Source organism: Salvia hispanica, chromosome 5, assembly GCF_023119035.1.
Source record: "Salvia hispanica cultivar TCC Black 2014 chromosome 5, UniMelb_Shisp_WGS_1.0, whole genome shotgun sequence".
Taxonomy (NCBI): domain Eukaryota; kingdom Viridiplantae; phylum Streptophyta; class Magnoliopsida; order Lamiales; family Lamiaceae; genus Salvia; species Salvia hispanica.
The window spans coordinates 8435340-8457833 of NC_062969.1; the positions used below are offsets into that span (position 1 = coordinate 8435340).

General features: G+C 36.9%; 6 protein-coding genes and 1 non-coding gene across 11 annotated transcripts; 4 read left to right on the top strand and 3 right to left on the bottom strand.

Annotated features, from left to right (window-relative positions):
* Positions 1–657: 657 nt before the first annotated feature.
* Positions 658–2833, bottom strand: LOC125190192 (iron-sulfur cluster assembly protein 1-like). Its single transcript, XM_048087416.1, has 3 exons — positions 2429–2833; positions 1587–1641; positions 658–1025 (listed from the first exon to the last, which is right to left on the bottom strand). The coding sequence occupies exons 1-3, from the start codon at positions 2724–2726 to the stop codon at positions 875–877; spliced, it is 504 nt and encodes a 167-aa protein (XP_047943373.1). The 5' UTR covers positions 2727–2833; the 3' UTR covers positions 658–874.
* An 86-nt stretch (positions 2834–2919) lies between these two features.
* Positions 2920–5735, top strand: LOC125190191 (cyclin-D-binding Myb-like transcription factor 1). Its single transcript, XM_048087415.1, is given in 3 exon segments — positions 2920–3047; positions 3387–5305; positions 5307–5735. Coding segments are annotated over 2 exon segments (1227 nt in total). The 5' UTR covers positions 2920–3047; positions 3387–4142; the 3' UTR covers positions 5371–5735.
* LOC125190190 (transcription factor MYB98-like) lies at positions 5345–8806 on the top strand. Of its 3 annotated transcripts, none has more exons than XM_048087413.1 (4): positions 5345–5430; positions 7104–7581; positions 7686–7812; positions 8089–8806. In XM_048087413.1, exons 1-4 carry the CDS (start codon positions 5409–5411, stop codon positions 8632–8634), a joined length of 1173 nt encoding a protein of 390 aa, XP_047943370.1. In that variant the 5' UTR covers positions 5345–5408; the 3' UTR covers positions 8635–8806. The 3 variants fall into 3 exon arrangements, with proteins under 3 accessions (XP_047943370.1, XP_047943371.1, XP_047943369.1); XM_048087414.1 differs by having other exon boundaries at positions 5346–5430; positions 7116–7581; XM_048087412.1 differs by lacking the exon at positions 5345–5430 and having other exon boundaries at positions 6818–7581.
* Positions 8807–9172: 366 nt separating this feature from the next.
* On the top strand, positions 9173–9290 carry LOC125191482. Its single transcript, XR_007171160.1, has one exon. It is a non-coding gene; the product is annotated as a U5 spliceosomal RNA (small nuclear RNA).
* A 360-nt stretch (positions 9291–9650) lies between these two features.
* Positions 9651–12921, bottom strand: LOC125186015 (triose phosphate/phosphate translocator, non-green plastid, chloroplastic-like). The gene is made up of 9 exons (XM_048082315.1): positions 12450–12921; positions 11514–11636; positions 11277–11429; positions 10992–11077; positions 10798–10882; positions 10451–10570; positions 10233–10301; positions 10005–10134; positions 9651–9919 (listed from the first exon to the last, which is right to left on the bottom strand). Exons 1-9 carry the CDS (start codon positions 12822–12824, stop codon positions 9843–9845), a joined length of 1218 nt encoding a protein of 405 aa, XP_047938272.1. The 5' UTR covers positions 12825–12921; the 3' UTR covers positions 9651–9842.
* Positions 12922–13709: 788 nt separating this feature from the next.
* On the bottom strand, positions 13710–16387 carry LOC125186740 (E3 ubiquitin-protein ligase BOI-like). Of its 3 annotated transcripts, none has more exons than XM_048083184.1 (4): positions 16073–16387; positions 15685–15779; positions 14474–14841; positions 13710–14403 (listed from the first exon to the last, which is right to left on the bottom strand). In XM_048083184.1, the coding sequence occupies exons 2-4, from the start codon at positions 15773–15775 to the stop codon at positions 13873–13875; spliced, it is 990 nt and encodes a 329-aa protein (XP_047939141.1). In that variant the 5' UTR covers positions 15776–15779; positions 16073–16387; the 3' UTR covers positions 13710–13872. The 3 variants fall into 3 exon arrangements, with proteins under 3 accessions (XP_047939141.1, XP_047939142.1, XP_047939143.1); XM_048083185.1 differs by having other exon boundaries at positions 15685–15791; XM_048083186.1 differs by lacking the exon at positions 16073–16387 and adding an exon at positions 15901–16054.
* A 2435-nt stretch (positions 16388–18822) lies between these two features.
* Positions 18823–22214, top strand: LOC125191285. Its single transcript, XM_048088799.1, has 6 exons — positions 18823–19249; positions 20341–20454; positions 20540–20620; positions 21314–21486; positions 21581–21677; positions 21781–22214. Exons 1-6 carry the CDS (start codon positions 19004–19006, stop codon positions 21889–21891), a joined length of 822 nt encoding a protein of 273 aa, XP_047944756.1. The 5' UTR covers positions 18823–19003; the 3' UTR covers positions 21892–22214.
* The last annotated feature ends 280 nt before the right edge of the window (positions 22215–22494 follow it).

Consider the following 22494-nt stretch of genomic DNA (forward strand, 5'->3'; position numbering starts at 1 on the left):
TTCTTCTTCAATTAAAAATAGTCTGGATGATAGACATAGTATTTTAACGTATAATTAGTAAAGTAAAAATAATAGAAAGAAAAAGTGATTGAAGCATTATTAATGAAAAATAAAACACACCTGCCTAACTAAATAGAGATAGAAACTTATCATAAATAGATAGATTTTAATAGACGAACAAAATGAAAAAAACAAGACTAATTTTCATAAACAAGATACTCCCTCCGTCTAGACTAAGATGACACATTTTTTGGTCGGCACGAGATTTTAGGAGTTATTGGTTAAAAGTGTTTAATTGGAGAGAGAACGGTGGGTGTAAGTATTAAAATAAAGAGAGAAAGAAAGATGAATATTTTAATAAAAATGTGAAAAAGTGGTTGGTTGTATTAATTGAAGAAAGAAAGTTAAAAAAAAAAATCATCTCAGTTGGTACAAACTAAAAAAAAAACGTGTCTATCTTAAATGGGATGGAGGGAGTAGAAAATATTACTCCTCTTGTGCTCATGTACGTCTTTGAATTGAAGATGGGGATATTACTACCATCAAAGTCGCTCCAAAAGTTCAGTGTAATACTCACAAGCAAAAGAAACTTGATAATGAGAAAAATAGAACCTTTTTAATACAAGTACGTAAAAACATTAGCATTTTCCACATATATAGAAGAAATAAATTAGATTTCCAAAACGACAAAAACACAATTCAACAAGCATGGAACACCCAAAAACTCATGTACAGTATCTTCTGTTTCACGCTAATAGGATCGCAAGAAAAGCAACCATTTAAAAAGAAGAAGCTAGCGAAATCGAATTCCTGAGATTAAACATTATTGTAACATGACCAAGAACAGTCTCTTGGAATGCCTGAGTGTGCATTCTCAAGCATCAGCAGCTTTGGCCTCCAGAGGCGTAGCACTTGGCTTTGATCTTTTTGCCTCGTAGTCTTTGACAGCTGCCTTGATTGCATCCTCAGCAAGCATGCTGCAGTGTAGTTTGACAGGCGGAAGGGAGAGATGCTTTGCAATTTCCCTGCAGTCCAGATATGAATGAGGAAGACAAATAACGAGAGGGAACCATATGAGCAACCCATAGATCATTTGTGAGTTAAATTATCCAGATAAGAAGTTTTTAGCTTTGGACTGTAGTAAGTGAAGCGCTTCTGGCATCGAACGATCGACTTTCCAACTCTGTTGATGAGGCTCTAATTCAAAAGCAGACATGCTTTGGAAGCAAACACATACTGTGAATAATTTCTGTTAAGGAGGCCTGGCGGAAGGTTTGAGAGAACACTGAATGTTTCCTTAAAATCTCTATTTCTTTTCATTCTTTATAATTTAAGAATTCGGAAAGAAATTGAAAATGTTATCCCCACTGATAGAAGCTCAGAATTAATTATGCTCATGTTTGCTGAATACTTGATTAATTAGAGCCAAAAGATAAACACATAAAATCACAGACCAACCTTAGTCATGTCGTACAAACTAAAACCAACGGAACAGAGGGCAAGACCATAAGATGAATTAACCATGCATAAAGAACTTCACGAATAAAAGGTTCATCAATAGAATCAAGCATGTGCTTGGAACTTACGTATTTTTTATCGTCAGAACTTCCTCCATTGGCTTACCTTTCACCCATTCAGTTGCTGAAAATGAAAAATATTGTGTTATAGCAGTATATTCCATTGAACTAAACTTTGTTTACAGATGCAGAAGAATATAAGACTAAATCATGGAATCTCTGGCAGTTTAAATATTTACTTTTGCATCTGCATATGATAAAAAGTAGAATATGCTAGTAACGAAATAGCAGGGAAATATACGTATAAACTATTGTGGCAGCATCAAATAAATGAAAAGATAGCAAGAAAATCAACGGACATAAACAATTCTCAATCTCCACACATGCTTATAAGAAATTCCAAAGATACCAACACAAACAAGGCATCGTGCTCGCCTTTCATCATAATTACAGTTAACTCAAAATGAGTAACACCACCAAAGCACCTGTAATTACACCAGGTTTATATCCCTGGAAACATAAGATTAAGAGGCACAACTAAAGTCCTCAAATTGGGTGATAACAGACATAAGAGGCACGACTAAATTCCTCAAATTGGGTGATAACAAACATAAGAGGCACGACTAAATTCCTCAAATTGGGGATAACAAACATAAGAGGCACGACTAAATTCCTCAAATTGGGTGATAATACTACAATTCTCTGGTCAATTCTGTAAGCACAAAACCTCCTCCAATCATACCTAAAACATACCAAACTCCACTCTCTCTCGCTCGGTATCTTTAGTTCCTCAATACCAGCTCCGAATTCATCAATTAACCAATCCACAAAATATGTCAAATCATAAATTCAATTTTTTAGGTGATATTACGGAAAGCATAGAACTTTTCGATTCAATTCAATCGACATACCCACAGAGGAGGAGGCGATAGCGGAACCACATCCGAAAGTCTTAAAGCAAGCATCCACGATTTTACCGCTCTCCTCATCAACCCTAATCTGCAATTTCATGACGTCACCACACGCCGGTGCTCCAACGAGACCCGTTCCCACATTGGGATCGTTCTTGTCGAATGACCCGACGTTCCTCGGGTTGTCGTAGTGGTCCACCACTCTCTCGTGGTACATCCGCCGCAGGGCGCTACCGCCGGCAGCCCCGGAGCACCGGAGACGTCCGGCGAGACTCGTGGTTGCTATATGCCTCAACATATTTGGATTGAGTTTCGAGAATTTTTCCAATTGGAATTTCTTTGTTATTTGCCGATTGAGATGTTGCTCTCTTTTTTCCCCCAATTAGTCAGTGTAAATGGTGAGGCGGTGATTGGTGGCCACATATTGCCCTCTTATTTTAAATAAACAGTTTTTTTTATTATTAAAAAAGTAAATAATTAGTGTTTGATTAGAATTAAACGAATTCATTAAAAAAAGTAAATTCTCTTAAAAACGCTTGTAAAGCTATTTCGAGATTCTTCCAACCGCCGGCACCGAAGAGCTCTTCTCCGCCGAAAGCCGGAAGCTGCATCTAACAATGTAAATATCAACTTCGTTACATCAATTTCGAATTCTCATCTTTTTTTCGTTGGGAAAAATGTTTTTTTGGTTAGATCTGAATTGGAGCAGTTACTGTAAAATTTTGCTTAGTAAAGCTACTTTAAATTTTGATGTTCATTATATACTACTACTATGTTGTAGTGTATAGCTTAATCGAAGTTACAATTTAGTGTAATGTTTGTTGAATTCATCTAGTTTAATTACTGGATGCTTTAGAATTGCTTAGTTATCGAGAAAACATGGAATCTTCTCAGGCTTTAGGTATATACTTTTCGTTTATTATTTTGATTCTTAGTTTCTGGTCTTTCTCATCTCCAGCTAGTAATGGGTGATGAAGGTGCAGTCGATAATATGAACCAGAATAGTGAGGAGAAAATCAAGCAGAAGAAAAATGATAAGAAAAGTAGTGCCAGAAGTGTAGTAGAGTTCCATACTGAGTCCGCTCGAACATCTGAGAATGAAGGTATTTCTGAAGTGGAGGGATCATAAAAGGGGCAAAGAAAAGAAGAAGAATAAGAAAAGTAAGGGAGCCGAAGATGTTGAGGCTGACATGAAGAGTGGTTCTAGAAAAGGTGAATTGAGTGTAGTATCTGGTGGTGGTCCACTAAAGATTGCTAATGCTGAAAGAAATGGGGAGAGAAATCGAAGAGAGAAAAGGAAGGATAAGAATGAGATAGTGGAGTCACATGATACTGATGAGGTAAAGAGGAACGAGAGTACTGATTGGCAAGAGGGAGGACATGTATTCGGAAAAGTGAATGGCAAAGAAGTTCTGAAAGAGAAGATTAAGCAGAAAGTGAAAAGAATTGACAGTGAGGTGGGAGAGAAAGATGGAGAAGTGATCCTAGAGCATAGTGAGAGTTGCATAGCCAGTGCCGCAGAGATTAGGGAGGATATGAAGAGGACAAGAAAAGGAGGAAGGATGTCAATTTTTCCAGGTCAAAAGACACGCATATTGAAAATAAATCGGCTGAAGTTGGTTTATCTTCAAAACGGCAGGAAAATGTGCTTTATGATGTTGAAGATCATACTCAGTCAGCAAAAGAAGATGGTGGCACCAAGAATAATCATGAAATGAAGAAAAAGAAGAAGCACAAAAAGAAGGAGAACCACAAAGATGATCTGCCTTCTTCCCAGCAAAAGTATGTAGATAGTGACTCCAATACCAATAGCGTTCTGAATACTAAGGAGACACAAAATAATGAAGCAGCAGAATTCACAATCAAAAGGAAGAGTAATGTTTTGGAAAATGGTTCTAGTGATGAACGTGACAACGGAGCTGAGTATGCAAAGAAAGGGAAAAGGAGAAAGACTTTTTTGGTGGTGAAAGGTTCAGATGATACTTCACCTAATAAAAGTAATAAGAAAGTCAGATTTTCTGATCGGGTTGAGGTATTTACTCTCCCTCCTAGATCAAATACTGAGGATGGTAATGTAGAGAAGGACAATCTGGTAATGGGCAAGCGATTCACACGAGAGGAAGATGAGGTTGTGAAAGGTGCTGTTATGAAGTACATAGAGGAACATGAGTTAGGAGATGAAGGTTTGCAAATGATCTTGAACTCTGGCAAGCACCCTGAAGTGAAAGGTTGCTGGAAAGAAATAGCATCTTCCATACCATACAGGCCACGTAGTGCGATATATTATCGTGCTCGGATTTTATTTATGAGGTCTAAGAGCCGGAAATGGACTCAAGAAGAGTATGGCATGATATTGAAATACCAGGAAGAGCATGGTAACAAGTGGAGGGCGTTGGCAGATGAACTTGGTAAACATGCATGGCATGTCAAGGATACTTGGCGCAGGATAAAAGTACGTAGGAAGAAAGGAAATTGGTCACAAGAAGAGTATCAGAGATTATTTGATCTGGTGAATACTGATCTACAATTGAAACTTTCTGAAGAGAAGAAGTCCAAGCATGGAATGTTGCGCGACAATATCTGTTGGAGTGCAATTAGTGATGAGTTATCCACTCGACCTCAATCGACCTGCTGTCTAAAGTGGTACAATCAGTTAACATCACCTATGGTAGCTCAGGGTTTATGGGCCGATTCAGATGACTATCGTCTGCTTAGTGCCCTTTATCAATTGGATGCAAATTGTGTGGAAGATGTCGACTGGGATGATCTTATTGATACCAGAGCTGGAGATGTATGTCGGAAGCGTTGGAACCAGATGGTTCTACATATAGGTTCCCATGGAAATAAATCATTTGCTGAACAAGTTGAATTATTGGCTCAAATACTGCCCGCATCTTCTTGAAGCAAGAGAAACCTGGGATAGCAAACCAAGGGTTCCTTGATCTGCCCTTTGTAGCTGTGGAGTTTAAAGCTTGATGTCATGAAGAAAATCACTTCTGAAGGTTTTTCGTCTCTCCATTTCTCTTTTAGTCTCATTGGTATCTGTACTCTGGTCTGTCATCTTTTGTTTTGACTTTGGAAGATCCTACATACTATGCCATACATGAAGATTTTGTCCTTTACATTTACATTTTCTGTTTGCCTGTAAAAAATCAACTTTCAGTGGATTTGAGTATGGTATGATCTTATCTTTTTAGGTGAACCAGGATTAGGACGAGTTCTTTGAGTTTGTACTAGACTACCTGCTTAGTCAAATTTGTATCTTCTTGTAAAACTTTTTGTAGTTGAATACTTGAATTTCTGATAAGACTTAATTCATGTTTATTATAAGGAAATTGAAGGAATGTTTTCACATGAGTTGCCAGAAGTAAATTATTTTAACCATTTAATGCTGAACTCTGAGTAGCTAATAAATGATAGTATTGTTTACAAATTCTATTTGACTTAATTCTAAACCCATAATCAATTTCAGCATTAAATTTCACTTTAAGGAGCAGTAAATAATTCTGAAATTAATGCATCATAATGTGGGAGAGATGACTGAAAGACATAATTAATGTTACGGTTACAGAAATTTATTTATTTTACTTGTTACAAAGATGTATGCCAAGGAATATGAAATTAAACTACTAGTATCTTTCAGTAATTCAATTATTTTAACATAACTCTGAAGCTCAGATTCTCTCACACAAATTGACAACCTTACCATATGATTTAGTAACTACTAGTTTTATGTGGACAAATAATGATGCACAATAGATTTCAGTTGCATTGAAATATTGTACTTGTCATGTAAAATGATGGAAACTAAGTCATATATGCAGAGTTGGGTTACAATTTATTTAGATAATCCAGTATTCACAAGTTTGAATTGCATTTTTTAATTGAAATTTTTATCTGCAAGTTTGGAAAATCACCCCAAATTTTCATTTTCCTGCTGGAAACACTGCATAATTACTATTGAAGAAATACATTTCATTTGATAAATTAATTTCCTCAAACCTCTAATGTCGACAATAAAATGTGGAGGCTAATTTCAAATTACAAATGCCCTAAACTACAATATATGTTGCGCCCTGCTTGTTTTTTCCATTGCCAGTTCTGGTAGTGATTTTCATGAGATCCACTATAGTCTGTATGCATTGTTCAAAAACAAGCTTATTGACATAAGAATTGAATACTGAAAGTATATTTCATTTTTGAATTTTTCTTAGGTTAAGTTTGATAATTGGATGAACAATCAGGACCTATAGTCAGGTGTCGATATCTAGATTTTAGAGAGCCATGGTTGTGATCTGCATTAGTGTTTGGTCCCTATTTTTCTTTTTCTTGTTTTCATCTTAAACAACCATAGTTGCTTGCTTATTCAACCGTTGGATCAACCCACAGATCGATGGTCCACAGTAGTTCCAAAGCTTTACATACGTTTTTACTTCGGTAATAAATACTTACATAACTGCACTATAAGAGACTCAAGAAACAGATTTTCACCATAGCATACGCCCCCATCTTGCTGCCTTATTCCCTCTCATGCCCCTCCCGAATGCTCCAATGGAGACCAATAAGAGCAACTGCAGCGCGATTTCTCTTCCTACTGGCTTCTCTAATATTAACCTGAAGCATGAAATCCTAGATGATGACTTTGTCATGGATAATAATATCTCACCATCAAAAGGTTATCTTCAAGATTTCCAAGACCTCGGACAGCTTCTGGTGACAGCTTCATTCTGTAATTGGGATACTGGGATACACGCCAATGGCTTCGATCCATTTGCTTCCCTTCCCCATTGCTCTGTTACAGATTTTGGTTTATACAAGTTTAAGCCTTCTGAGGAAAACGGGGGCATGCATTCAGCCATTCAGGACTTCCAGGCTGGTGGATTCTTGAACTTTGCAGACAGGAAAGATTTGTCAATTGTAACTAAAACAGCTTCTGCATACAATTCAAAGCCTTTATGCTTTGCGGTTCCTGATGAGAGCTCTTGTGTGACTGGTATTAATTCTGGCCATGACAAAGATGGCAGTAAAAGAAACAATGATACAGTTCACGCCACTAATGGCAACGTCAGTGAATCTCTGTCAACCAAAAAGTCTGTTAGGGCCCCAAAGAAGTCTAAATCAGCCAAGGGGCAGTGGACTGCTGAAGAGGACAGGTGAGTTACCAAAAAAAGAAAAAAATAAATAAGTGTTTTATTTTTGTATCTTCATTCGTACTTTATTTGTTTGAGGCTTGAGTGCTTTACTCTGTAATCTGCAGGCTCTTGATCCATCTGGTGGAGAAATATGGTGTGAGAAAATGGTCTAATATTGCCCAAATGCTGAAAGGCAGGATAGGCAAGCAGTGCAGAGAGAGATGGCATAACCATCTGAGGCCTGATATTAAAGTCGGTTTGAATTATCCATACCTGTTCTGTTTCTTGTTCATTAACAATTAATAAGTGATCTAGTTTATGCATTCGTATATCAATAAGTATATGTTGACTGTATTTAAATTTTCTTTATTGTACATATGACAAGTGCTTTGATCATCTCTTATCTTTTCCACTGGATCTTCCTAGAAACATGACTCTCATGTTTTAGTTTTTTATGATAATTTATTTTACATTGATTTGGTAGAATCCATTGAATAATCTTTGCTTCCATAATTTTGTCAAATTCAGAAGGATGTATGGACTTTGGAGGAAGACAGAATACTAATTGAGGTTCATTCTCAAGTGGGGAACAAATGGGCTGAAATCGCGAAGAGTCTCCCTGGAAGGACTGAGAACACCATCAAGAACCATTGGAACGCGACTAAGAGGAGGCAATTCACCAGACGAAAATGCAGGACCAAATGGCCGAGGCCTAGTTCCCTCCTCCAGAACTACATCAAGAGCCTCAACTTTGAGAAAGAGAGCAGCAGCAAGAGATCGAAAAAGAACCAACCGCCGGCCACGAACAGTTCAATTACCACAGCTCAGGAGACGAGCATCGAGTTCAGCCTGGATGATCACATGGTGCAGGAATACGAGTTTGATGAGATCCAAGATCTCACATTTGATGATGATAGCCTTTTCACTGGGAGCAGCATCAACATGTTGATGGATGATGGCATTCCGTATGAAATTGACGACGGACAATGCTTTGGTGCTGGGCTTCCACTTGATATCCCTCCATTGATGCAGTGTGGAGTGAAGAAAGAGCTTGATTTCCATGGGAATGCCTGAAATAAGAAATTTGAATGAGGAGGGTGATAATAAATCTTTATTATATTGTCTATTTATTTAGTTTTACTATAGGGATACTTGTTTTTTCTATACTATGGCATAAACGTGTATGATTTGCCTCAATGGAGTCGCTCAAAGTTGGAACAATGTTATATCCTGTACTGTTTTATTACTCTTTTAAAAATAATAAATGAAATATTTATTTAAAAAGTTTTTTTTTGCTGAATTCGAACTGAGTTGAGTATATATAATTAGCACAGATGTGCAATACCATTACTTTTACGATTAATTTTAGCAAAATGATGAAGTACACATTAAAACTGATGTTTTAAACCTAAGGATAGAATTGAAAAATGCATCAATATTAAAGCGGAAAGTGATAAAAAATTGTTATCAAAACCTCGTTTTACTAAATAAAAGTGAATAAAAACTGTCCTTTAAATAAAAAGGGAAACCAATCCCACATCGACGAGAGTAGGCTGATATATAGCGTGGGAAGTACTATAAAATGACAGCCGAAGTCCAGCTAGCAATCACGCAGCTGTGCGTCGAGCACATAGCGAACTATTCTTTCGCCTTTTACTAAAGAATACCGTGTGTTCGTCGCTAATTAAGCGGCATATGCTTATTTTTGGAGGGTTGTCTTTTTACAGGACAACCCAACAAATTCTAGTTTAATATTTTTTCGTACATATATTTCTAGTGATATTGTCTTAAACATTTTGAGGCATGGTAACGAACGCTCCATCGTAAGCGCTTTAACATGTTTAGATGCTTCGTAGTTTATGCTATGCCAAACATTTTGAAGCATGGTAACGAATGCTCCATTTTTCTTACAGTTGTTTCTAAAATTTACTCTCCTTAGCTTATTTTTAATTTTAGAATTGATTATGTAATAATTCCTTTTAAATTATAAATAGATTGTTCATTGCGTTTAGGGTTCATTGAAGTCGGAATTTTGCAAACATGTCACAATTAATGGTGACTGGAGTATAAAAACTAAGACAAGTACCCCAAAAGAGCAAAACCAAATCATTACATTTCTAGTAGTCAAGATATTCATGAAAGAATTTTCCGATATTAGTAGGGAAAGACAGAAAACAGAGTAGCAAAAACCGTCAAACAACTCCTCATGACAAGCAAGCAAACGTACAACAATGGTTGATTTTCTAGTCTACCAACAAAAATTTGATCCTAACACCAACACCTTAAGCCGTCTTGGGCTTTGGCTTGATGCGCTTCACCCTCGAATATAAGAACACTCCAGCAAGGGCTACTCCAGTACCTGCATCCCACCATCCAAAAAGTTCAAAATTGTTCAATTCAACTATTTCATCTTATCTTATCCCAAAGTAGTCGTTCGTTCGTACCTAGGGAGTTGATAGGTGAGACGGGTGTGCGGAAGAAGAGAACCGAAGTTACAATCACCACCACTCGCTTAACACAGTTTCCTACGGAATGGGTGACAGGAGATACACGCTGCAATATCATGTACGAGACCTGCACCAACAGCTCTCTTTAGCACTTAAGCAACATTATAAGTTAACATTTTCCAAAAAGCTAGATTAACTATAAGAACAAACACCGACAATGAGTACCTGTTGATATGCATGGAAGCAGAGAGCTGCAATGAGAGATCTAGTGTAGAGCTGATTGACATTCACCCCCTGCCAAAAGAAAAGACAAAACATAACGTACACTCGTTAGCAAACGTCACTGGTCATGTCTAGAAGAAATTAACAGTGAAAAATTTGCAATTAACAAATGCATGTTTCATATACTGATAAGGAATGTCCTGCTTTCTGTATATACTTACAGTAGCCTGAAGGTATGCAGGTGTAAGCTTGAAGCCTTCCATGAAAAAGGCGATAGGTGCCATCAAGAAGAAGGACATAATGGTAATGATTGAGAACAGAGTGATATTGTCCAAGGAATCCTGCGTGAAGAGGAATTGAAATGAAGCACTATTCTGGAAAAGCAGACAGAAAGTATGTAAAATCCCTAATCCATTTTACCGAGCACAAGAAGCAGATATTGAAACAACATACTTTTAGGGAAATTAAGCCAGTAGAAAAGTTGAACAAATTGTAAAAGATCACCTCAGGCACTTATCACTCTTCAGGACTCTATAAAAACACACTGTTATTTAAGTAGAAAACATACCTCTTTCTTTACCATAAACTTTTTGCTAAGGACGTTGCGCGATTGATTTGTCAAATTTGAGGCCATGGCACTCCAAAATCCAGCCCTTCAAAAAAAAACAAAGATTGTGAGGATATAACTAAGCTGATAATTTTGGATAAAGGCAATGACAAAATTGATGAGTGATTTAGTAGCAATATGTCATGATTCTTTACCAATTGAAAGAGGCCTCAGTCATCGATGCCAAAGCTACTCCACCAACAATTGGCATAAGGGATGAAACTACCCATAGTGTTGGGAACTGCAAAAGAGAGGTCAAGGCAAAGTAAGATATCATAAACCGCATAATCCAAACATCAAAGAACACAACAAAGGAAACAGGCAGCCACGTTCTATGTAACCAAATGCCATTAAGTGAAAACAAATTGACCTTCACAAAGATATTGTATGCTACCAATAGAGCATATTTGAATATATTTAAGAGAACGGGGACATCTCACCTCTCCCAAGAACATGGCAGAGAGGACCACAGAGAAGAAAGGCTCCATAGCTTTGATTGTATGAGTGAATGAAACAGCAACTTTTCCAAGACTCATATTGGTGAAGAGATTGCCTAGCGTATGAACCATGGCCAATGGAAGAATTCCAGCAAGCTGCAAAATTTGGACCCAGAATCATAGTTAATGCTTATGTCAATAAACTGATTTGAATATATCCATGGAGTGTTCAAGAAGTACCTGGGATCCACTGATTTTAGGCCGTTTGTACAGATTCAAAGTCCACATTGTAACAACAAGCACAGTTCCGACAGCAAATTGCACAAGGGTTACCGTCATTGGGTAGTGAAAAGCTTTGAGAACCTAACATAAAAGCATGATCGTCATCATCATCATCACATACATTAGTAACACCACACTAAATAAATGGATTTAGATGATATCTGACTTCCACAAGCTCAGAGCTTCGACAAAATAATCATCATCTTAAAATTACATACTCCTTTAGTAAAATCCCAAATCATTACATCAATTCCCTCAAAAGGGAAAATGAATATCCACTGACATGAGATGTGTTTAATCTGAAACAAATGTTTTTAAGAACACTAAATACATAATAAACAGCAAATGATCCATGTATGCAAAACCATTTTACTGAAATCGCACTCAACAGCAAACAAACTCTGAGGCAACTCAAAATAACAAAAAAATTCATCTAGTGTGATATTGCCATTAAAGCCACATTCTTCCTAGCTCTAGCTCGCAGCATACAGCCAGGAAAAAAAAAAGCAACATAAAGCAGCATGAGACAGAAAGCTAAGATCTTTCCCGGAAACCACTTCAACATAAAGGATAAAAAATGAGTAAAGGTACAATGCACTATAGATACTCCCTAAATTCTTTCTACTCCTAAAATACATCCTAAAAGGGAAACAACATAAATAAACAAAAAACAATAGACTTAAATAATTGCTGTAAAAATCACTTCAACATAAAGGAATCGGAAAAGAATAAAGGCACAAAGCAGTGTAACAACCAAAATCAAATTTGTTTTGCTCAGATTTAATAAACATTGAGCAATCAGGCACAATTACAAATCGGAATCTGCCCAAACATGCAGAAATTAAAGGAGAAGAAATACATAAATCAGAGCACAAAATAGAGAGCAACAACTACCTGCTTGTTATAGATATTGAAGTAGATGTTAAACAGGTACCATAGCCCGAACAGAGATCCGAGCACCACCGTATCCATGGCGGAGCTCTTCGGCTTCGGGATCTCCGCCGGCCCAGCGCTCTCCGCCGTGGCGCGAGACACAAGCCCATCAGATTCGGGCTCGGGGGGTCCCGGATTCGGGCCGGCCACCCACCCATTCTGCTTCAGCGAGCAGCTAATCGGGCTCAATTTTCGGGCCGATGCAGAAAAGGCACCGGGGAAATGGAAGTTTCCATGGGGGAGGGCGGCGATGGAGTTGAGGCCGCGAGCGGGGAGGCTGCGGGGACGGGAGGAGAGAGAAAGAGAAGGCGCGAATGTGATGGCCGTGCTCTGCATTTTCACTCGGATCAATGGAGGAATTGTGTGGGAGTGAGTGTGTGAATATAAGAGAGGAACGTCGGAGGCTCCGTCGAGAAGGGAGAAGAGTTGGTGACAGTGTGAAGGGTATTATAGACTCAACAATTTTTGTACGTATACGTCAGGGATATTCTCGGCATTTCCGACACTCACAAAATAGGGGATCCATATTTCTTCCAACATACCATTACTATATCAATTTTCCTACTCTCCCCCTGTCCCACAACCAATATTCATTTTATTCACGGAGAAAACGAGGCTAATCTTATAAATTTAAATAGAAAAGGTTTATTTTGTGGGATGGATCCAAATGAAAAAGAAAATTATTGTTATGGATTGGAGGGAGTAGAAAGAAATATAGTTAGAAAATTTTAATAAAATATAAATTAAAAATTTTACATATATATAATAAAAATAAACTAAGAGAAATAATGATGAACGGACAAGATAAAATAAATAATGATAGACAAATAGTAGTCCTATTCCCTTAATCTTGTAGTCTCACATCCACTAATATGGTCTTGTTTTTCGGCTGCTTAGGAGTAAGAAATGTGAGATAATATAAGGTGGAAAAATTTAAACTACCATATTAAATAAACGTCAAATTAGACAAGTAATGGTAGATAGACTAAAATTAGGAAATAAGAGAAGTAATAAATGAGCAAAGAAACATTTTAATCTAACTGACGGCATCAATTACTCTACATTTTTGGGGCTGATGTGGTGCCATGCTCTCACAGCATAATATTTAAATCAAATTAATATTTTATTATTTTATTTTATTTTATTGCTGTGAGAGCAATGCACTCCTGCTGTGGAGGAAGTATGAAACATTGCATACTGAATCGAATAAATTCCTTTAAATTAGAGCAGAAATGAATCTTTCATTGCAAATATAACCATCAATCACTCCACTGAACAAAAGAGTGGATTTTCATTACATCAATATAGAAACAATTCTTGATACTATATTAGTATTAGAGAGAGAGAGGTGATGAGGATTGCTAGTGCTCTACAACTTCACCATTTACAACTTTACAGGGAAGCTAGCAGTCTTCATCACCTGACAGACAGGGCAAACCTCAACAAATCCTTCACATTCTGCACACAGGCACAGGTGTCTGCACGGAAACAGTAAGATCGAAACCTGCTTCTTCTTGCAGCATCTGCATTTTAGCCGATGATGGCTAAGGTGATCCGGATTCTCCGAGCTACAGATCATGCCGGGGGGTTGCTTCAAGGAAGACAGAGCATCGTCTACCTCACTGTCCCCGAACCCTTCATTGCCATGGGCCGTGCCCTGCGCCATGAGCTGCTGGATATTGCTCTTCAGTGCATTGGCCACCGACTCGTTGTACTTTGCCTTGTAGTGCCATGACTGAGCTTCCATGGCCACCTGCTTTATTCTGTCCTCCAACTCCTTGTTCTTGTGGTTAATGCTCTCTATTTCCATATCCTTCTCGTGTAGTTTCTTGCTCACTCCTTTCTCCAATGCATTCAGCAAGGAAATTGTGTGCCTTTTGTTTATCTCTCTTCCACCCTTCAGGATATTCTCTTCCTGCTCACATAAAGGGAGAGATTAGAGATGACTATATAAAGAGTTGGAATGTTGAAAAATTTGGATATACCTGAAGCTTGATATACTGCCCGAGTTCTTCCATTTGTCGGTCCATCTCATGTTTAACAGTATTACCCAGAGAAAGACCAAAAGGGAAGGCGTTTGTCAGATTCTCACTGGTTGAAGTAACATAGGAGCTACGCTCTTCTTTCTCATTTGAAAGTCTGAGACCCGGCGATACTGGTGTGGGATTTAAAAGGAGTCCAGTATGGCTAGGTTTGTTGAGGTGAAGGTTGGTATTTGCAGACATGTCAAGCTTCTGCTGCAAATACACACTTTCTTCTTCCCTAACTCGTTTGCAAGGGCGACTGTCAGAGGGAGCACACTCATTTCTTACGCAGTTCATCACGCCAAGGCCACCAGGGTACTGAGTTGGAACTGCACAAGGATACATACATGATACTTTAGGTGAGACATATTATGTGCAACCAAAGATGATGTCAGAGGAAAACGAATTCATGTGTTAGAAGTAGAAAGAAGATGAAATTGAAAGTGCAACGTAAAGAGTTTCCATCTTCAACAAGGGCATTGAACTGTTCAGAAACCAGGGAGGTTATTATTGCCTGACCACGTATAGCACGTGAAGAAGATGTATGAACAAAAGGAAGCTACGTGTCGATGGAGCACTTGAGTAATTCAGGGAAAGGGGAAAAAAAAGAATGAAGCCCTTCCTTTGCAAATTAATAAGCCCTTTCTAAAAGTGTAGAAACATGAACCAAAGCAGTACCACGCTGCCATCGCCAATTTACCACCTTCATACGACAAACTAAATGTAATTGAACCCCAAGCTTAAACTCAAACTTGTGTAAGCATGTAATCTATCAACTAGACCCGATGCTTTAGGAGAAAGGCAATAACTTTCATACATCTTTCACGAGTCACTAAATCAGAGGAATGTACGTGACTTACCAAAAACTATGGAAGGCAGTTGGACATCTAACAATGCAGTGTTATCAGACACATTCGTTACACGCTCAATGATCAGGATTGAACAGACATGAACACCAATTCTTTCGGTTTTCAGTTAATTCAAAGATAGAAACATTATAGTGCAAAACCACATTCTAAAATCCCAAATGATCACTGTCTCTCTTTAGGATGCAAGGCCACCAGACTAGATATGAATGGACAAGTTAAAGATCAATCATCAATGGCAATACATTAAGTTAAAACTAGAAGCGGGTTCTTCGATTTTCTAACGAAGCCAGAACACATCCTCACCATGTCCAATCAACTGAAGCTGAGGCGATGTCGTTTTATTGTACCGGGGGTGGTTCCCCTCCGCAACACCATGAAAATTTCCTCCTAACATCTTCCTGCAAATCACACTGTAATGCATCAAATATGATAATCAATCTTGATCAAAATCAATCAGAAACCTAGACCTACAATGGCATCAAGAACAAATGAAGTAAAAAAAAATCCTAATTCCAAGACCTGATTGAATGAATATCAACAAATTGATGATGCTCAAGATCAACACAACCAATAATAAACAGAAAATGAAGATCCCATCAACACCAAAACACAAAAATCAGCTCATAAATCAAGGGAAAAAGAGGGCAAAATTCACACGAATCATGTGATCAAGAAAAAGAGGGGTCCTGACCAAAAACTCAGCTGAGATTTAGATGGCCAATATGCAGAGGAAAGCCAGAAAGAATCTTGTTGATTTGGTTCAAGAAAAATGGATGGCAATAATAATGAAAGTGTGTGGTGGTGGAAGATATGTAGTTGTTATTGTCGTTCGGGTTAAGGAAAAAAACGATTCCATTCGGTGGTGTTGGTGTGAGAAGAAATGGTGGGAGAGTGAGAAGATGATGACTTCTCGTCATTGTTGAAGAAATCTTATTCTCCATCTTTCGGTATTCTCTCTCATCCCTGTTGGTTGGTTTTTCTGTCTGTCTGGCACCTTTCTTTTCGTTTTCCCCAAACCAGTAATATTTGCTTCTCACTTTTCCTTTTTTTATCACTAAATCTACAACCCATTAATTATCTTTTTCTCCACCTTAAAAATATATACCTACTCTTTTTTTTCTTAGCTCTCATATACTACTAATAATCATTTATTTTAATTAATAGATTGAGTATTCTAGAACTAGAAGTCTCAAAAAAACTCATCTCGCAACCGTTTCACAAATTAAATGTCACACTTAATTGATACTACCACAATTGGGATAATGATTTAAAAACTATCATAAACTACAATCTTGATAGGAAGAAGGTTAAAATATTTATGTCTTGTTTTGATATATTTTCATTTTGTTCTCATTCTTTATTTATTTGACTAAATGCACAACTCAATTTTGTTTGGTTTAACATAGGAAGCATCGTGGGTGCACAAAAGAAAAGATTGTGTGTGGATTTTATCATTTTATTAGGTGTGGGGTTTATTTATTTAGACCATAATGAAAGGGTCAAATTAAATGATATTAGGTTTGAGATTTACCTATTTGTAAGTAATCTACTCACATAAGTCAATTAACAAATTATGAAATTACTACTACTAAACATCTCTAGGGGAGATACCAAACCATTGATTGCTTAGGTTCGTCGATTGCTATTTAATACTCATAATTAATAGTAGAATAATATTATCGAAATGGATGCAAAGAAAATAAGCATGATGACATGAGGATTTATGGGGTTTTTCTCCTTTATTGCGTTGTGATGTCTTCGGTGGTGGTGGTCGGCTTCAAGGCACTCAATTCCAACTGACCTATAATAAGTGCAATTCACGTGACACGTCTCAAATATTTTAAATATGAACATAAAATATAGGGCTAGTACAAATCAATTTGATACTACTTGATTTAATAGATTGTCATGACGTTAATCATGATTAACGTTATTTGGCGTTGCAAGAGTCGATTTCTTTGCCTGAACTTTTATGTTATGAAAAAATAAATTAAGAGTGGCATCACCGCATATTGTTTGATTTGTTTCCCATGTAAGGAGTTAATAATTTTTTTTATTTTATAGTATTACATAATTACGTTGTACCTATGTTGTATATAATTGATTTGGTGAACAAGTTATGAGTCATAGATCACAGTTCATAAAATATCAACTTTGGGGGTCCCCTACCAAAACTAAGAAAATGGAAAGAGAATTAAATGTAATTCAAAGTATATGTTCAATTATTCAGTGTATTTATGTAGAACTTTTTTAGGTAATTGTACGCCAACTTTAAGAAAATTGATTAATTAGCCAGTCATGCCAATGCCAGACTTTTGATTAATCTTTTTTTTTCTAGAGGAGACAACGGTGGATTGATTAATAAGCCAAACTTTGATTAATCTTAATATTCTTTTTTAAATCGACCACCACTTTCAAGGATAGTTGATCCATAGTATAGAAATACATAGATTTATATTCTACTCCATGATAGAACATGATTTACACGTTTATTTATTTTGAGGTATTCTAAAATTCATTAATATCCTATTTTTCTGAAACCAAAGATTACTGATGAGAAGTAATGAAATGTGTGAAGCAATCCGAACTCGAAAAGATTATTAAAGACGATAGTTTGACATGTTATATGATGAACCTCATTAATATTTTGCCAACATATCACATTGAGATTGAGTAGGTTAGGTGTGTTTTCATGTATAATAATTCATGGTGTGCTAGAATTATCATTTTAATTTTATCATTCCGATTCAATCCACTACAACCTATGCATCCATTCTCATAGTAATATACATAGATGTACTGGTATGCAAGTGCAACCAACCTCTTAATTAATACACATACACATATTCATTGAATTTCAAGATCTAAATAGCTAGGATTCAAACAAACACGTTGTATTATAAGTATAACTATAGGAAATAGGGAAAGATGCAAAATAAGGTAAACATAGTCCATTTTACTTTTAGGTTCTGTTTGGTTGGAAACTACTAGATTTCAGGCATGAAATATTGCTACATCATATCAAGATGTTAATGGAGGCACACCCATCAAACAAAATTCAAGAAAAGTGAAAAAGTTGGTTGAGTGATTAATAATATGTTGGCAATTCTCTATTTTTGAATAAAAGTAATAAATTTTCAGTATTTAAGAAGAAGTGGCAATTCTATGTTTGATTCTATAGAACGTACTTACAAAATACTACAGTTTAGTTGGAGTTGACATATTGAATAAATACTACTAGTATTTAATAATTTAATTTCGGAAGAATATCACGTATAATTAATTTTAGGGCCGACCTTAATAAAGTTGATATTATGAAATCAATGTGAACACTCATTTTTCTATTGGCAAAGCCCAAAATACGTCAAAAAACAAGCAAAGCCCAAAATCCAGAGTCCATCATACAAAATCCATCACAATCCAACACGCGTTCCATCAATGCACTTGAGCTTCATCTCCTCCACAAATGCCTAAATTTCACTGCACCATCACTTTCGAAATATCCCAATTGCCCATCGTGACTTCATTAAACGAGCCAGCTGTTCTCCCTTTGCGTGGATAATAGTAGCTCGAATTGATTCCAGCAAAACAAATTTGTGAAAAAGAGGGAATTTCACAAACAATGATGCACAGTCTCAACTTTAAGGCGCTTATGGATCTCAACTCACTGTCGTTTCCCAGTAGGCTCAGTACTTATAGCATTGCCAAAAATTGCAATTTGCGGTTGATTCGTACCGTGGCTTGCTGTACATCCGGTCAGAGTTCAGGTTCAGGCTCGGCTCAGGACTCCAATCAGAGCTCGATTTTCTCTCGAACCGAAACGTACGCCTTGCTGAAGCAGCAATTGGAAGTAGCTGCCAAATCTGAGGTAGATTCAATATTTCTTATTCGCGCATTTCTCTGATTGTTTCTGTTATTTTCAATCCAATGCTTAAGTAGCACACTCGTGGTAAATTTATTGATATTGTAGTGTTTTGAATTGATGAAATCATTTCTTCGTTAGCTTTGTCCAATGGCGGATTTGGTGTGTGAGGTTGCTGCCCCTCACAAAGTGTAACATCAGTTATACGTATTTGTGTGTACTATATATATGCTTTTTTTTATGTGTATCTATATGTTTTTGATACTGAAAACTAGATAGCATATAATGTTTGGACACTAAATTGAAGTTTAAATGTATAACTGCAGTGAACGCGTGAGTGCCTTCACTCTATGTTTAATTTGTAAACTTGATTTATTATCATGTTTTGTTGTGCTGGCCAGAAAAATTTCTGCATCTCCCATTGCCTATGTCTATTAATTGTGAATATTGGCTATGTCTATTCATTGTGAATATGTTTGAGTCATGGATGGATGCTAATAGATTTAGGTAAACTATTTTCTCTAGAATAAGGCATATATTATTAATATGGTTTGCAGAAGGGGATATAAGCGATTAATGTGGACAATATGAAGTATGAAGTGACCAATATGTACACAAAATAGGCAATACTGCCTGCTTGTTGATCTATTCGAAAGCTTTTGCCCTGTTGACACTGTTGGATCAATGGAATACTTTAGTCGTGGCTAGAATAATGGTGGAGTATGACAATTCCTTAAGTTAGTGACTAAAGATGAGCACAATTATTTCACCAATCTGTGCATGTGTTGACAGTGTCTTTGAGGCTTGTTGGATTGTGTAGCCCATTCCTATCATCCTATGTTTTGTAAATCCAATTTATAACCCAAAGTAAACCCCCCTTAATAGTGTCTTGGAGTCTTGTTGGATTGTGTAGTCCTTTAAATACCCATTCCTAAGTATTGTTAATCCAAGTTATTACCCAAAGTAAACCCCCCTTAATAGTTTTATTAAGTTTGAATAGGATAGTTGCCCAAGAAATGAATGCTCTGGTGTAATTTCTGATAGGGGCTGGTCTTTTACTGTTAGTGTTTTATCTCTTCTTTTTAATATTGATTTAGGATTACAAAGAAGCTGCTAGAATTCGTGATTCCTTGAAATTATTTGAGGATGAAGAGCCAGTTTTGCGTCTCCGAAGATTGTTAAAAGAGGCCATTGCAGAGGAAAGATTCGAGGTACACACCCACTCTTGCAGCTACAACATTTTCGTTCTTTGTGTTACAATTAGACACACATTAGCTTCTTTTTATTTATCTCCAGGATGCAGCTAATTATCGTGATGAGCTTAAGGAAATTGCACCTCATTTTCTCTTGAAGTGCTCAAGTGATGCAACAACCTTGGTATGGCAGTATCATTCATTTATTTTATTTTGTCAGTTTGTATCTGGAGGGATATATTAATAAAATAGGCTTCTCAATTGGGGATCTATCACTATAGTCATTTAGTTCATGCTGGCATGTAAGTTCTTTGATCTGCAACCTAAGCTGAATTCTTTTCTCAATTGGGGATCTATCACTGTAGTCACTAGTGATTTTCTAACTACTGATCAGATCTAATATACTCTGTCATATGAGCTTGCAGAATTCCATGCACGAGGCAAAATTTTCTGAAACTCATTGCTTTGCTTCTCTTGAAGCTGCACTTTTTTGCATCATTAAATAATTCAGTACATATAATCACTGTGTTTAGGCTAGTGTATAGCTCGATCTATTTGGCCCACTAATATTCAATTGATAAGGCCCCGTTTGAATGTGCCATGTGCATTTAAAAAAAATCACGAGGTATTAGAAACTTAGGGAGTATAACGTATAACTTGATACATCTGATAAACCTGATCATCTTATGGGGGATTTTGGTCATAGAATTTTACTTTTTCTTTAGTTGAATGGATGAATTTTGTGGAGCTAGATGTATTTTGGTGATCGTATTGTGTTCTGCTTTCTGGTTCTGGTTCTGGTTCACCCAGTGTTGTGCTATCCCAGGCATGGGTATTCATAGCATGTATACAGCTACTTAATCACATTCTTTTCCAGGGCATCAGAGTTCAAGTGAGGAGTGTTTATATTGAAGGTCGAAGCCAGCCTTCCAAAGATCTTTATTTTTTCGCTTATAGGATTAGAATAACAAATAATTCAGATCACGCTGTACAACTTCTTAGAAGGCATTGGATTATAACTGATGCCAACGGAAAAACTGAGAGTGTCCAGTAAGTTTTGATAACTTTCATGTCTTGAACCCTCACTTTGTTGATGATTATTTATTTACTACGTGTAACTGAGCGCTCTGCTATTGCACTGCAGTGGTGTCGGAGTGATAGGTGAACAACCCGTTATACTTCCCAACACTAGTTTCGAGTATTCATCTGCTTGTCCATTGAGTACACCCAGTGGAAGAATGGTGAGACTCTCTCACTGTCTTACTATTTATGGTTTGAAAATAAATGTATGACATTAAACTTGCTAAATCCAATGGGCCTATATTATGTCTGTGATGATTATAGGAGGGTGATTATGAGATGAAGCATATCGATAAACTAAATGCTCGAACATTCAACGTGGTAATTGCCCCCTTTTCTCTTTCAATATTTGGAGATGGTGTCGATAATATTTGAGAGACTACCTAAGTCACACGAGATCAGTATTTATTACTGAATTTTGATATTGTTTGATTTTGTATGTGGTAGCTATCAGTGGAAATCAAATGTAGTGTATAGAGGCATGCCTCTTTTATGTTTGTAAAATAAATCATGAGCCTCTATCTCTACATAGATAAGTGTTACTAAATTCAGAAAACATAGCTTCCTATTGGCTAGCAATCGTGAAATTCTCATCTAAACTGATGTAACCTAAGTGGCACTCGGTCTTGATATATATCTACTTCAACTCGGCATTGTGCTGCTCTGCATTGTATATAACGTATTTGTTTTGCCTGTGACTTTCGACTCGCATGTTTGGTGTTGCTCGACACAGATCATGATCCATAACTATCAGGTTGTTTTACATGAGTTTTTGAGCTTTAGTTTTGTTATCGCATATAATCTCGAAGCTCTTCGTTGATTCCAACATTTTCCCGTCTCCACACAAAAATCAACATAACCTTGTAAACTGCACTGAAAATAAAAATACCGAGAAACCGAGGCTTACCAGCAGGAAGCTTCCCATCTAAAATACTCCCTCCGTCCCACTTAAAATGAAACATTTGGAATTCGGCACAT